Raw genomic sequence first — 15,905 nt, 5'->3', positions numbered from 1 at the left:
CACAAGCACACACACAAGCACACACACACACAAAGGTCTGTTTAAGATCAATTACATTGAAAATGTAATCAGATTATTGAGGAATTTTAATATCTGATTACTTGCTCTTTGGGTACTCAGAAATCCATCCATCAACCCAGCTCCATATTTGTGAGGGTTTTAACCACTGACTTAATGTGCGGTAAAACTACACAAATATCCCATTTTCATCAAAGTACTTATAAACAGCTGTCCTACGAATAAACACATAAAAAGGCATTAAAAAAAACTTGAGAAAAAACATTCTTGAAATTAAACCATGTCAGAAGCTAGTCAGAAGGGGAGAAAAATCTCTTCAGATTCAGAATTTGGTATACTTGGTTACTCAAAAAAATACTCATTGTATTTTATATGTTGTTTAAACATATGTTGTATAAACATATGTTGTTTAAAGTAAGTTCTAATAACACTGTTGGATGTCTGCATTTTATGCTACTTTACACCTCTTAACATTTCAGAATTTTGATTTTTAAAATAATCATCTGTAATTTGTAATTCATCACCTACTTCCTATTTCTTAGTTCCATGAACATACTGAACAGCATCATCTGCATACATGTGTATGCTAAAGATGTTATTTGTATTAATACTACAGTCCTAATATTGAGCCATGTTGGACCTGGATGTTGGACCCTCTGGTTGCTGTTACTCACATATAAGACTTTATCCAACAAAGCCTTTTATTTCAGATTTTTAAAGAGTTTAGACGATCACATTTCATGATTGGCAAATTAGAAAGCCTTTCAAAATCTGACAACACTGGCCCAAAAACACCACACATACCCAACTTTGACTGATTCATCCTGAACACAAACTGTCCAGGATGAAAAACCTTAATTTGATTCAGATCAATCAGACTGTAAGATTGTACTTGATTGTCAGATTTTTGTATGTAGATCTGTCAATGCATAATTTAGAAAGATTCTGCTGCTTAATTGATGACCAATATTGTATTGATTTTGCCTTTTATAAATAGCACCAAGAAAAATAAAAAGGCCTACAATGGAAAAGAAGACGGTTTAAAATTAATCAAAAAAGACAGTTTAAGCCACACATACCCACACAAACATATATTCATGTACATGTTTGTATACATATTATGAAAATATCATGAGGGAAAAAGGTGAGCAAAGGAGTAAAGGAGCCAAGCGCAGAGTATTTTTAGCCATCTGGTCTTTTTTAGATGAATAAAGGAGAAACACAAGGAAACAGTCTGTGTTTTTGGCTCCATATCACTCAGCGTGCGTGTGTGTGTGTGTGCGTGTGGCATGCGTATGTGTGTCTGTGCGTGCGTGTGTTTGTGTGTGGAGGACTTGGCAGTGGCAGAAAGTACCACAGAAGAAGAAGAAGTTGTTGCCAAACCTGCAGCCACGTCTCAGTGATCAGACAGTAATCAAATGTCTGATGATCAGAATCTGATTACTTTTACTGACTTCATACTGTCTGCATTTATTCATACCGCTAATATACGCATATGACATAGTACAGAGTGTATGGATGTTTTGTTGTCTGTAGTAAAGAATCATGCATCTGTTTCACACTACGGCTCCAGTCTGACAGGATGAAAAGTACAGAAATAGGACATGGACATCAAATAAGACAAAGACAAAAGAGAAAGACAAAAGCCTCCCAAGGGTAGTGCAGGAGAGTTGAAGGGGGAAAACAACGCATGTTTGTATCTCAAGCAAATATGTTCACATTTATTTTCCACATTATCTGTCATTTGTTTCAATTCACATATATACATATTGCCAGTATTCACATTTTTGTTTTGTTTAATTCAATTGTAATTTGAAGTAACCAATTCAAGACATTTTTAAAATAAATTGTGATAAATATAGGTACCCTTAAAAAAAATCTACATTCATAAAGACGTAACATGAATTTGTACATACAATGTATTTGATCCATAATAACTATTGACAGATCAGCTGTCAGTCACTCTCACGTGACTCTGTTTTCCTGCTAACAAACATGGCTGCTGAGGATCTGCCGTCTGAATTTGACGTCGTCATTCTGGGCACAGGTAACGAAACAGCTGATTTTTATTACATTTAATGACCTGCATCATATGTTTTAAATCCTTCCCTGTTCGACCGGAGGCTGTTCGGTCCCAAACATCCCGAAATCCCTTTTGAAATCGGTCCAAACTGTGGACACTGGCTGGGGTTAGCCTTGGCGTTAGCTTACGGCTAACACCCAATTAACTTTAAATGATAGTGGCTAGCAGCTGTTGGTGGTGTGTTAGCTCCTTGGAATAAGAGATGTATACAAACATAATCGCTTCACTACAAGTGCTGATAATGTTTGTGTTAGTGAATGTTAGCAGCGGAGCTCATCGCGGTGTTTTCACTGCTTACGTTAGTTTCGTTAGTTTTATACCTGGTGTTAATGTTTCTGTGACTCACGCTAACGTTAGCCCGCTGTGCTGTTGGCTAGCAGGCTAAAGAGAGCTGCTGTCAGTGCTCTGCCCCTCACATGATGTTATGATATAAGCTATATGTAAGCAGTCACTCTTGGCTATTTTCTTTTACAAAATGTGGTCTTCTTCACCCGTCTGCTTGTTAGCTTATCACAGTTGAAGCAGCGTTGGAAGAGCTAACCTATGTGTATACGTCAGCATCTTCGACTCCCTCATCTCAGGGCATCTGCTGAGTCAAAGTGATGATGGGTGTACAATCTGCTGAGTCAGCGTAACTAAATGTAACATCTATAAACTGTCGAAGTGATTAAGTTATATTAAATCATAACGTGATCCTGTAACTACATTTCAAACACCAACAACCACTTTAGCTTTATGTTCATTTTGACATAATTGTCATCATAGCAATAGTAACCAATATGAAGCTGTCAGTTATCTGTGCAAGCACATAATATTTAAAATAAAATAAAAAAGTAAACACCTTGTCATTATTAAAATTACGAGAATACATCTCGTAAATACCAGATAAGATCTTGTGTGTCTGTCTATGCGGCCACCAAGACAACGTTATTTTCAGGGTAATTCCTGCTTATTAAAGCCATACAATGCCAAACCACAGTCAGCACATGTTACAACAGCGTGGCTTCATATTGAAAGCGTGCAGGTATTCCCAAAATGTCGAGTCACTGAAGTTGTACATAAAGCAAGCAAAAGGTAATTTTCAAAACTTAAATGAGTGTCTCCAGTTAAAAAGATAGTGCCGTCAAAAAGATATAACACAGTTGAAACTAGGGACCATCATGCGTTGGAATCACATCAGCCGCGATGCCTGTCAACATGTTGACGCTCTGATCCATTACTCTTCAGTCGTCATTACTACTTTATTACATCAGTACTTTGTGTAGTTGTGATCGCGCTGACATAAACTGGCCACAGACAGATGTATAAACACGTGGCAGATACTGATATTAGAGAGTTAAAAATTCCAAGATCAATATAAAGACCCATATACACAATTTTGACAATAAAATGTAATGGCGGCAGAATATTTTACAGTTTAACAATAAACTTTATTGTGTTCAATTATACCAGTGCCCTGAAACCGGAAATATTTTACTCAGTGTCCTAACGTTTTTTCTAAATCAGGGTTGTATTGTACACCTTGATCCCTGTGTCCTCTCCTGCTGTTATAACTTTGTGTGTGGATCGTGTCTTTAGGTCTTGCTGAGTCGGTGGTGGCAGCAGCCTTTTCCAGAGTGGGACAGAGAGTTCTTCATGTCGACAGGTCGGTCTTGATCTCGCACATCATCATTTAGAATCAGAAACACGTGAAACTCACCTGTCAGCGAGCTGCAGGAGTATCTGTGGAGAATCAGATTATGGATGAAATATTCCAATTTTAGTAATCTGAAATTGTTGAGCATAAACCTGCCTGACAGTTGAATATCACTGTGTGTTTCAGGAGGAGTTATTACGCGGCCAATTGGGCCAGCTTCACTTTCAACGGTCTGCTCAACTGGATACAGCAGCACCATGTGAGTACAACACTGCTTACTTTGCATGTTCTTGTAGAAATGTCAATACATCATCAGATTAAAAGAGTTGATTGTATAAGTACAGTAACGTGTGTGTGTGTGTGTGTGTGTGTGTGTGTGTGTGTGTGTGCTGCTAGGAGGAGTCTCAGCCTGAGGAGGCTCAGGATTGGTCCAGCCTGTTGGAGGAAGGGGAGGAGCTGATCTACCTGTCAAACTCAAAATCAGAATCCGACTCCATCAGTAATGTGCAGGTGTTCTGTTTCACCAGGTAAACCTCAGAGTCAGTCTGAACTCTGGTTAGAGTAAAGGTAGCTTCATTAGCCAGACACGGACACATTCTGCTCTGTTTTTCATTTTGGTTTGCGTAAACTGTAATCCCGAGGCACAGATATCAAGAAATTATTAATTTAGTTCATTTATGTTGATCTCAGTGAGGAAGAAGAGGAGGAGGAAGCCCCGAGTCCCGATCCTCCAAGCACCACAGAAGAACAAACAGGTGGAGCTGAAGAGGATGCTGTAAAAGAAAACTCAGAGACAGAATCTGCAGGTTTGAAAATCTTTCAGGCTTTAATCTTCAAACCCTGCAGAAAGAATTCATCAGATTGAATCCATAATTCAGGATTCACAGTAACAGTTTTAGAAATCTGCTTTTTCATTTCTAGATTCGAAAGACGAAGACACAAAGGAGAAATCAGAAGCAACAGCAGACGGAGACAAAGAAGAACAGGTGAGTACAGAAGAAACTCAGATTTGATCAACTGGATTCAGCTGCAACTGCTGATTAATCAAAAATATATAACCCACTGTGTCCAACATGATCTTCAGTACAGAAGGATGAACGACAGGTGTTTTTCATCCAATCACACAGGCCTCCCAGACAGAGGGGGAGGACCCAGAGGCAGACCAGCCAACCACCGCTGCTGCTCAAAGCCAATCAGAGCCAATTAAAAAGAAGATCAGCTACCCTCAGCTGTTGAAGGAAGGACGCAGGTTCAACATTGACCTGGTCTCCAAGGTAAAACGGTGTAAATCAACAGAAATATTTAGAATAATGAACATATAAGTATAACAGAACATTACACAGCATTATAACATGCCGTGAAGACTTTTTCTTCCTCTTCCTCCAGCTTATGTATTCTCGTGGATCATTGGTTGATCTGCTGATCAAATCAAACGTCAGTCGCTATGCAGAGTTCAAGAACGTCACCAGGATACTCACCTATCGCCACGGAAAGGTACAACAGGTGAGTACAGTCCATCCATGTGTTCACCTGTTTGTCTCTCTGTTGTCCTGTTTCTCTCTTTGTTGACCTGTTTGTCTCTCTGTTAGTTCCTCTGTACCTGCCTGTCTCCGTTTTGGCCTGTCTGCCTCTCTGTCGGTCTGCCTGTGTTTCTGCGTATGTCTGTCTCTCTGTTGACTTACATGTCTCTCTATCATCCTGTCTGTCTCTCTGTTGACCTCTCTATTGTGCTGCCTATCTCCCTGTTGACCTGTCTGTCTCTCTGCTGACCTGTTTGTCTTCCCGCTGATCTTACTGTCTCTCTTTGCTGAACTGTCTGACTCTTTGCTGACCTGTTGTCTCTCTGTTGTTATGTTCGTCTCTCTGTTGTCCTCTCTGTCTCTCTGTTGACCTGGGTTCTTTGTTACGACCGTTCTGTCTCTCAGGTACCCTGCAGCAGAGCCGATGTGTTTGCAAGTCGTCAGCTGTCAGTGGTAGAAAAGAGGAAGTTGATGCGTTTCCTCACTTCCTGTATGGAGGAGACGGAGGAGCAGCAGGGTGAGACACCTGCTGACATCATCAGTACTTACCTTTCATAGGGGACCCATCTTTTTATTAATGGAGGGCGGGGCATTGTTGATAATGTGGTCTTTTATCTTCTTTCCCTCCAGCCTACAACGGTCGGCCATATTTGGAGTTCCTATGTGACCAGCAGCTCGGTGACAACCTGCAGGACTTCCTGCTTCACTCCATCGCCATGGTAACAGAAGACACGCCCACAGAGGAGGGCCTCACTTCCACACGTCACTTCCTGCGCTGCCTGGGTCGCTACGGCAACACGCCATTCCTGTTTCCTGTCTATGGCCTTGGAGAGATACCCCAGTGTTTCTGTAGGTAAGAATCTGTCGGTCTGTCTGTCTATCTGGATGATTATATTGACTTGACATTACCACCACTACTTCTACAACTACTGTCACTACTTCTTTTACTACTGGCACTGCTACAACCACCACTACTACATCTACTATTAATGGCAATGCCAGTGCTGCTAGTATTGATGTTACTATTACTACAAGTAATGATGCTCCTTTTACTGCTAGTACTACTTTTGTACTACTACTGTGAATACTAAGGTGCAGATAAGTACAAGTAACTACACGCTACATCAGCTCTCAATATGCTGCATATTATCATTACTGCAGTAGACGTCCAGCTGACAGTACTTTATTATATGACACCACACACACTGAGGTCTGTACAGGCAGACAAGTTAGTTGTCATGGTGACGGCTGCTGTCTCATTAGAACAGAGCATGAATATTAATGAGGAGGGTGTCGCCCAGGGCTCCACTCATTTACATATTAGATGATCCTCAGCGGATATTACTGCTCAGCTGAGACACACAGACACACATACACACTTTGGGGCTTTAATTTGTAATGTTTAGTTTGTCATTTTTAACGTTTTGTAATTTATAGCTGTGCTAATTAATTTTTTTAACATAATGACTGTGTGATATGTCAGTTCAAGTTGGTCTGTGTCTGCTCTGTTTGCTGCCATGTTTGCCACAACTATTGTAGACACTGACAATATATTGTTTTTTTGAAGTCTGAGTCTTTGCTTTTTTTTTAAAGTAAAGTTAATGATGTCTGTAAATTCAGTAGTCTTATTCAGAAATCTAAAATGTTGAGTCCTTTGAGTTTTTTCTTGCAAAGTCAACATTTTGACATAGTATTTTATCATTTGCACCTATGGAGTTGGAATTTTTACAGTTGGTCTCAATTCAGTAAAAAGACAAAACAAAAAATGTAAATTTCCCTCAAAGCTGATGTGGACAAAACACATATCCAATACGCACTCACATACATGGTAATGTTTGGAATTAGATAGCAACAGGAGGGGGCGGTGTGGAGAAACGACGGCTGACTGTGATTGGCCGAGACACCTCTCGGTCCAGGCAAAGCTGTCATTAAACACCCTCCTCGTCACTGTAATCTACTGTTGGAGTGTGGCAGCTGTAAATGTCACATTTTCTGTCTTGTTGATTTGATAACATTCTTGTTGTTGTTTTTGTATATTTCAGGATGTGTGCTGTGTTTGGAGGAATCTACTGTCTGAGACATTCAGTCAACTGTCTTGTGGTGGACAAGGAAACCAACAGGTAAAAACACTGTAATAGTACTCAGAGTACTTCTACTGCTCAAAATACTGCCCATGTTCATAGAACTGATACATGTTCCCAGTGGTCACTGCCCAGCGGTATTGTAGCAAAAGATTCTCCAGTGATATGAAAAGCATTCTCCGCACAGAGCACAATTACAAAAGAGACATCTGTAAAACTGTCCGCATCCAGCTGAGTCCCAACAGTCATCTCACACGAGGTTCATCATCAGAGCGGTAGTCCTGATGTAAACCAAATGTTTTTCACAGAAATTTTGTTGACACACTTTCAGGTGTGCCCAGACAGAATGACGACAGCTTGTTTTCTTCTCACTACAAACAGTGAAAAACACCAAAAAGTCAAATACAGCTTGACTTCAGCTGTTTCTATAATCAGAAATGTGATTTATATTGATGTTTAATGGATTTTGTAGTTTTAAAAATGAAGGAATTCAACAGACAGGTAGACAGGTGTGAGTCTGTGTGTGTGTGTGTGTGTGTGTGTGTGTGTGCGCGTGTGTGTGTGTGCGCGTGTGTCTATGCGTGTGTGACCTTCCTGTTCATAGTCATGATTGGACGATAATTTATGATCAGTAAAATATTCAATTTATGGAGAGGAAATTAACATTATAATTTAACCTCTGATCCTCTTCACCTCCTCCTCCTCCTCTTCACACCTCACTGCTCTCTCTCTCTCTTTCCCCCTCTCTCTTTGTCTGTGTCTGTGTCTCTCTATGATTATTTGCTGCCTCGTCAGCTGCCAGATTAAATGACTGATTGACTGCTGACACACACAAACATATGCACACGCACACACACACACACACACACACACACACACACACACACACACACAGGTGACCCATCGAAGGTCGCACTTTAAAAAATGACTGTCAGATTTTGTTGTCATGGTGACATTACCCTGTTAGCATGTTAGCATTTCTCTTTCAAGAACCATGTTGAGTGTCACGCTTTGTCTTGTGCTGTTGTAATGTCAGTAAGCCTGCTTTTTAGTCCATATTTGTTTACATTTAGTCAAATTGTCTTCACTAAAAGTCAGCAGTATTAGCTATTAGCGGTTCCTGTTTGTAGTGTAGCCATTGATTCAGACAGCTATCAGTGGATTACTTTGATTCTGAAGAAAACTTAAAAACATTACAATTCTAAGGCAAGCTCTGAATGGTCTTTTTGCCGTTTCTAAGGACATTTTTTCTGTATAGATGTCAGAGATAATGATATCTTAAGGAAGTGTAAATCACACTGAATGTTATCAATCGTGTTTCATATCTGTGTGTTCCTGTTTCAATCAGTTGTGACTCTGACAAAGAGGCCAATTTTGGAGCAAACTGTGGTAATTTCATTAACGTAGCTTAATCAACTCCTGCTGCAGCGCCACCTACAATAACAAACCATTGTTAACTTACTGCAGGGTGCCATTCTGTGCTGATTTGCAGTCAGTAAAAATCCTAATGTGCAAATGCTAACAATGGGTAGCAGTGAGACACACAAGGAGCTCTGACTGTGTGTGTGTGTGTGTGTGTGTGTGTGTGTGTATGTGTGTGTTACTATCATCTGTCTATTATGTTTATGTGTGTGACCTTCTAGTGCTGCTGCTCCCAAAGTGTGTGTGTGTGTGTGTGTGTGTGTGTGTGTGTGTGTGTGTGTGTGTGTGTGTGTGTGTGTGTGTGTGTGTGTGTCAGAGGTTATGGATGAGCTTCTGTGCGCATCATTATTCCCAATAATAGGTTTCAGTACTCGGTGGGTGTGTGTGTGAGTAAGTGAGACACCCTTGAAAAGGCTTCTGCCTTCAAAATCAATCATTTTTATACTGAAATCACAATTTAATAAAGTGAAATATTCAAATCACAAGAGCTGTGATTTTAATTACAAGTCACAGGTTTATTTGCTGACTGTTGGTTTAACAGACTATAAACTGAGCTGTAGACAACATTATTTCACCGATAAAACAATTAGTGGATTAACTGATTTGTTGATTGATGGACACTGACAAGCTGATATCTTAAAAACTGATCAAAGTAATTTTTTAAGATACATTGTGAAATACATTGGTTCAAGTTTCTGAATGAGAATATTGCTCTTGTATTCTTTTCTATTAGTAAACTGAATCTCTTTTGGTTTTTGAATGTCGGTTGGAAATTTGACTCAGTTTGCTCAGATTTTTCTTTCTACTGCCTGTTTACAGTCCATTCGATGACATCATTGTGTGTAATTCCCCCCCCACACACACCCTTACAGGTGTAAGGCGGTGATTGACAGCAGAGGACAGCGAATCAGTTGCAGCCATTTTGTGGTGGAGGAAGGCTTCGTGGGGGCGGACCGGAAGCAGATGGCCACACCCACCAGGTTAAGACCCACCAGAATCAACAACCGGCCATTACCAGCCAGTTTCCCCATAAAGATTTATAATAATTTCTAAACATACGATAAAAAATTGATGCAATTCGGTGGCAATTCGCTGCTGATGTCGTTAGTAGATCTGAGCAGTCTTTTACATACACACACACACACACACACACACACACACACATATATATGTATAGTTAGGGTTTAAGGTTTTCCATAGATTGGTCTTGAAAGAAGTCCAAATGTTGACCCAGTGTAAAGCTCTAACTTTAGACAAATTGCCTGTCTGTCTGTCTTTCTGTTTCTTCAGGTCTCTCTCCAGAGCTGTTTTGATCACTGATGGCTCCGTTCTTCCCAGTGACTCAGACCAACAGGTAAATCATATCAATAATGAATTTGAAATCATTCAAAACATTAATATTGATCTTTAGTTTATAATCATACACCTGCAAAACTGTACTCTGTGTTTACTGCTTATTAGCTAATGTTGTTTAGATGCTACTACTACAACTAAGATTGTGAACGTGGTAAATATTATACCTGCTAAACATCAGTATGTTTGCGTTGTCATTGTGAGACATGTTGAATGCTGATGACAGGTCAACATTAATAAAGAGAAACTACTTTCAACTAATTTCTGAGCCTTGTTATAATTCCCAAAATTACTTCTAAAAAAACCCCATTTCTGGGTTATTTTGTGAAATGATCTGCTTTTATTCCAAAACATATGCAGGAAGTGATGACTAACATCTCGGTGAAGCACAAGTTAAGCTCAGATAAATCTGAAGTAGAGCTCAGTTGAAGCTCAGGTGACACTCCAACATTTGGAGTAATTAGAAACTTTAATTTGATATTCTTTTAAAGTTAGCTGACAACACTAGTAATCTTAATCAGCTGGTTAGAGGATTGAATGTGGAAGTCGATCAGACTTTTCAAAGTGTGAAATTTCAGGTCAGAGGTCACTGTGTCCTTCAGCCCAACAAATTATTGGATGGATGTTAATGAAAAAGAGGAGAGAAAAGTCAAATAAAGAGTCACTTACTGAAGAAAATCCCCCAAATTCATCTGTCTGAACATACACACACCGACACACACTCCTCACTAATTAGGTGTGAGTTAAATATTGAAATATTGAATTAAGTTTGGTCAGAGAATTATGATGCTTCATAGATCTTCTGCTCTGCTCTGCTCTGCTTTGCTCTGCGTGCGTGCGTGTGTGTGTGTGTGTGTGTGTGTGTGTGTCTGTGTGTGTGTGTGTGTTAGCCTGCAGTGTTCAGTAATAAGATGAAACTAATCTGGTTTTCAACACTCTGAGGAGGTTTTTCATTAAAGACTTTTGTCTGTCTGGTTAAACTGAGGTGGAACTTTTATCTGTCTGTCTGTCTGTCTGTCTGTCTGTCTGTCAGGTCTCCATGGTAACGGTTCCTCCAATAGCAGCAGGATGTCCGGCAGTGAAGATGGTGGAGCTCTGTTCGTCCACAATGACCTGCATGCCTGGAACATGTGAGACACAGACAGTCATTGATGTATTTTGTCTAATTGTATTTCCATGACTTTATATTATCTTTATATGGTCCCATGTCCCATCTCATTTTGTATTTCATCTCAGATTGATCATTTTATTTTATCATATTATCTCATGAATCATCTCTAATCTAGCAGTATGATATTTTATCTCCCATTTCTCATCATCTAATTTTCATAATTTCTCTTTATGTCATGTCTTACAGCTTTTATTTTGTATATTGAAGATTCTTTGAAGTGGTTTTTGGGGTCCTTGAGGAGGTTTTAGGAGCCTTTATTTCCGTGTAACTAAATCAGTATAAATACATGAAATACGTGAGAGATCTGAAACTGGAGGTGATGATCAGTGAGACTCTGCAGCTGAAAATCCTGCAGTGTCCTTGAAGAGAAACTGATGAATCCGCCAGAGAAACACTGATTAATGACCAACAACACACGCACACACAAAGCGGGACTGTGTGTGTGTGTGTGTGTGTGTGTGTGTGTGTGTGTGTGTGTGTTACGCCTGTCAAATCATCATCATCATCATCATCATCTTCTTCTTCTTCTTCTTCTGCTGTGATGTCCTGATGCTGCAGTGTGATTGGTTACTGAGTCAGTGGGCCTGAACGGCTTTAAAACAAAACACCATTTATCTACACACAGGCACACACACACACACACACACACACACACAGATACTGACAGGGTATGTTCATATCTACAATAAAGTTTTATACAAATCTTTGAAATCATATTTATAAAGTCTTGAAAGACAATTTGTTGATTAATTGACTTGTTGATTAAGTGACTTGTTGTTGACAGTGAAAACTGTTTTGATTGACATTTAATCATACTAATGTCATTTATCATAGTATATCACTTTTCATGTTTGTCAGGGTTGTTCTGTTATCAATTAGAACTTTATTATTCCTGAAGGAAATTCTTGTTCCAGAGATTGCTTCAAATTACAGTAGAATCAGAATACAAAATAAAAACACAACGGAATTGTAATAATATTAATAATAAAAGGGGAGAAGTACATGCTTACATCAGTACCAATCAGAATAACAATACATCAAATAAAAATAACACGAAAATAAGAATAGATGAAAATAACACACAAAAAATACGAATAGATAAAAATAACATTTTTTTTGACTCCCTAGATTTGGTCCATCTCACCTGTCAGTCAGTTGGCTCCGCCTATGAGGACCTGTCGCCTGTGGTTACCAGGATGTTCTGCACGCCAGAGTCACATGACCAAGGTAACACACACACACACACACACACACACACACACAGACTGAATGCTACTCTCTCTATCCTGTAAACTTTCTCTCCTCTCTGACCTCCTCTTCTCTTTGTCTTTAATTCATTCATCATTTCCTTCTCTGCTTTTAATTATAACATGAACAACCTGCAGGAATGAACACACACACACACACATACACACACACACACTCACTCACTCCCACACTCCAGCCTGGAGGATGGATGGATGCAGGTTTAAAGAGATTCATCAGAGGTGATGAGGGAGGAGGAGAGAAGTTTCTGCAGCTTCAGCTTCTTTATTCTAAAGCTTAACATTCACACTGTGGTGAATCTGGAGCTGCAGTTAATTATTATTATCATTATCAAGGTCTAATCTTCCAATCATTTTATTTATATATTAATTGATCAATTGGTCAAAAACTGTTCAAAAAACATCCATCAAAATGATGTCCACTATGGCCTCAATAAAAAATACTGGAGGATTAATAGCAAAGACAAGAAAATGTACATTTTGTTGTAAAAGTGGAGAGAGCAGAGCTGTCTTTTTTTTCTCACAGTAAGAGGTTAACTGGTCTCCCTTTAACAGCCATATCCTTACATTAAACCTTCAGTGTTTCTGTATGTAAATCTGACATTTTGTCACTTTACAGATCTCACTGACACTGACATTTATATACTGCTGTAGATTCATAACTGAGAAACCTGCTCCTCAATCACGTTTTACGACATGAGGTCGTTTAGTACTATTTCTTTTTTTCCTTTTTTGTTTTTCACAGTTATTTCTGTAACTCCATATGTGAAGTTATGAATGTCTTCTACAAATTGATGTTTATTTTGGTTTGTGAATTGCACAAATACTTCTGGAAATATTAAAAACTCTCAAGTGTTCTAACAAAATGACAAAAAAAAATATATCAAATGGTCAAGTCAGACAGAAGGACTTTTAAATGAGTTTTAACATATTTAAAATGTATTTTATCAGCCTTCATTAGTTTTAAATACTGAAAACTGACAAACGTACGTCCGGTACTTTCAATTCTGTCCAAATGTGCAGGCAGTTTATTAGATGTTCAAGAAATTTTTACAAATGATATAAAATATATAGGTACATTTATACTGACTGATTCTGTCAGATTTCTGTGTGATGCCTAAATCTTGTGTGTGAAATGTCTCTCTTAATGCAGAAAACTGTCCGTCCGTCCTCTGGTGTCTGTACTTCAACATGGCTGAAGGTTCGGGGCTGGAGGATGAAGGTCACGACCTCCCCTCTAATGTTTACATGTGCTCTGGACCGGACGGAAGTCTGGGTCATGAACACGCCATCAAACAGGTGAGACAAACACAAACTAAGGTATAAAAACCAACACTGTGTGAAGTTACTCCAGTATTCTGTCTCTGCTGCTTTGACCAAGTAGCATTAGTGTGTCGACATCTTTTGTCCAAAGTTGCCGTCAGTGCTGACAAAGTTCAAGTACAGGTTCTTGTTGTAGCATTAGCCAAAGATCACAATTGTCATCTGACAGTGATTTTATTTTCTGTTCAGGCGGAGTCGATCTTCCAGAAGATTCTCCCTGAGGAGGATTTTTGTCCTCCTGCTCCGAACCCTGAAGACATCATCTACGATGGAGACAACACCTCCTCTGCCACGGGAGGAGAGGAGGAGGAGAAGGACGAGACAGAAGAGAAACAGGAGGAGGTGGAAGATAAACAGGAAGAGAAAGAGGAGATGGAAGATAAAAAGGAAGAGAAAGAGGAGACGGAAGATAAACAGGAGGAGAAAGACGGTGCTGGAGAGATGGAGAAAGTGGAGGAGCAGGCCCTGCAGACTGAGGAGTAACATGCAGAGATAAAGTGTATAAACCTTCTGTTAAAGCCAAAAGCTCCTGCAGTGAATTGTGGGTTAAAGTTGCCTTCATGTCTTGTTTTAAATCTTTATTATTTTTCTATTATTTGTTCTGCTTTCTGTCTTATTTAAATACTGTTTACAGTTTGTTCTGTTCTGTGGAAACATTAAAGCTTCAACATGAACAAACTCAACCACTGAATTCTCTGCTTTGATTGGCTGCCTGCAGTGTCACTCTCAGGATATAGTATACAAACTGTGATCCGTGACTGCTACTTATACTACCGAAGACGTGAGGCGCAAGTGAGGGTTTTTGTGTGTGAAAGCAGTGAGAATGTCATGATATTTCATGCATGGAAAAAAAAAAAATCACCTCACTGGAGAATTTGTTTGCACCTAATTTAATTGGGTGTGAAGCCAAGTGAAAGACAGTTCACTTTTTTTTCTCCTGGAAAAAAGATGCAAGAATTTTTTTTTTCGTTTGTAAAGCCGAGTAACAAAAAAGAAAGAAAAAAAAGGAGAAACTGGGTTTCAAACATAAAAGAAATATCCTGTTATTTTCACACATGACATAAAATGTTTTATTTTTTGTTTCACATGTGAAATTTTTGTTTTGAATTTGTAACACACACGAAAAAAGTTTTTAATGTTCCTGAAATGTTCCTTTACTTGGTATCGCAACATAACAAAAATAATCTTGAATTTCTTCTCACTCCATTTCACACATGAAAAATAATACATGAATCCTCATTTTTTTGTTCCATTTTTGTTGTTTTGTGAAAAAGTTTTCACTTTGTTTCAAGCATGGAAAAAAAAGTGAGGAAAAAACAGTTCTCCTGAAAAGTTTTCCTCCTGAATGTTTTTTTCACTGTCACACACGTGAATAATACAAAATAATTCCCCTGAAAGTTTTTTCTTTTTTTACTTTGTTTCTCGTGAATGTGATGACAGCACAGCACTCAATGGGAAAATATTGATTTAAGATTAGTGTTGGCTGATATTTTTACAACTGAAAGGTGTTCATGGAATAATTATTACACTTCACATAAGTGCAAATACGGAAGTGTAAGTATGTGAGTAACACTGCTGATTCTCTTGAAATGTTTTGTTTGTTTCACACGTTTATTTATTTTTTAATTGTCCTGAAACTTTTGTTCCAGACATGAAAAACAAGTCTCCTGAAAAAGTTTTGTGATGATTTTTTTTTCACTCCGTCTCACGCAAAGAAAATGTCACAAGTGATCAAAAAAAAGAATCCTGATTATTATAATTTTTTTTGTACCGATTCACACATGGGGAAAAAAATACATCTAATCCGGTCCTGAGTACACTTGTGACTGAAATGTCAAATGGTGTCAAAAAAAAAAAAAAAACACACAAAGAAATACAAGTTACCACAACATCTCAAAACCAAGAAACCAACAAGAAACAGACTCAGTGCCACCAAAGAGAGATGAAAAACTAACATAGACTCAAAATGACCCCCCCAAAAAAGGGACCCCAAACTTCCAGTCTCAAAACTACGGGATTCAAAACAAAAACAG

The 15,905-nt window shown here is 38.8% G+C and overlaps 1 protein-coding gene across 1 annotated transcript; it reads left to right on the top strand.

Moving 5' to 3' along the window:
• Positions 1-1,970: 1,970 nt before the first annotated feature.
• On the top strand, positions 1,971-14,558 carry chm (CHM Rab escort protein). The gene is made up of 17 exons (XM_037120508.1): positions 1,971-2,065; positions 3,680-3,746; positions 3,924-3,996; positions 4,134-4,264; positions 4,428-4,543; positions 4,659-4,723; positions 4,865-5,011; positions 5,124-5,240; positions 5,663-5,774; positions 5,888-6,110; positions 7,300-7,377; positions 9,633-9,740; positions 10,051-10,114; positions 11,147-11,243; positions 12,413-12,511; positions 13,703-13,848; positions 14,062-14,558. Exons 1-17 carry the CDS (start codon positions 2,014-2,016, stop codon positions 14,353-14,355), a joined length of 1,989 nt encoding a protein of 662 aa, XP_036976403.1. The 5' UTR covers positions 1,971-2,013; the 3' UTR covers positions 14,356-14,558.
• The last annotated feature ends 1,347 nt before the right edge of the window (positions 14,559-15,905 follow it).

Source organism: Acanthopagrus latus, chromosome 13 (assembly GCF_904848185.1).
Source record: "Acanthopagrus latus isolate v.2019 chromosome 13, fAcaLat1.1, whole genome shotgun sequence".
NCBI classification, from domain to species: Eukaryota; Metazoa; Chordata; class Actinopteri; order Spariformes; family Sparidae; genus Acanthopagrus; species Acanthopagrus latus.
The sequence above is the reverse complement of the archived record's forward strand: the minus strand, read 5'-3'. Positions and strand labels throughout refer to the sequence as shown.

What these genes read in the sequence shown, in the direction of transcription:
- chm (XM_037120508.1), top strand. Translation starts at nt 2,014, where the DNA reads ATGGCTGCTGAGGATCTGCCGTCTGAATTTGACGTCGTCATTCTGGGC. An exon ending in ATACCCCAGTGTTTCTGTAG is followed by an intron (nt 6,111 to 7,299) that starts GTAAGAATCTGT and finishes TGTATATTTCAG; the next exon opens with GATGTGTGCTGTGTTTGGAG. An exon ending in GACCTGCATGCCTGGAACAT is followed by an intron (nt 11,244 to 12,412) that starts GTGAGACACAGA and finishes TTGACTCCCTAG; the next exon opens with ATTTGGTCCATCTCACCTGT.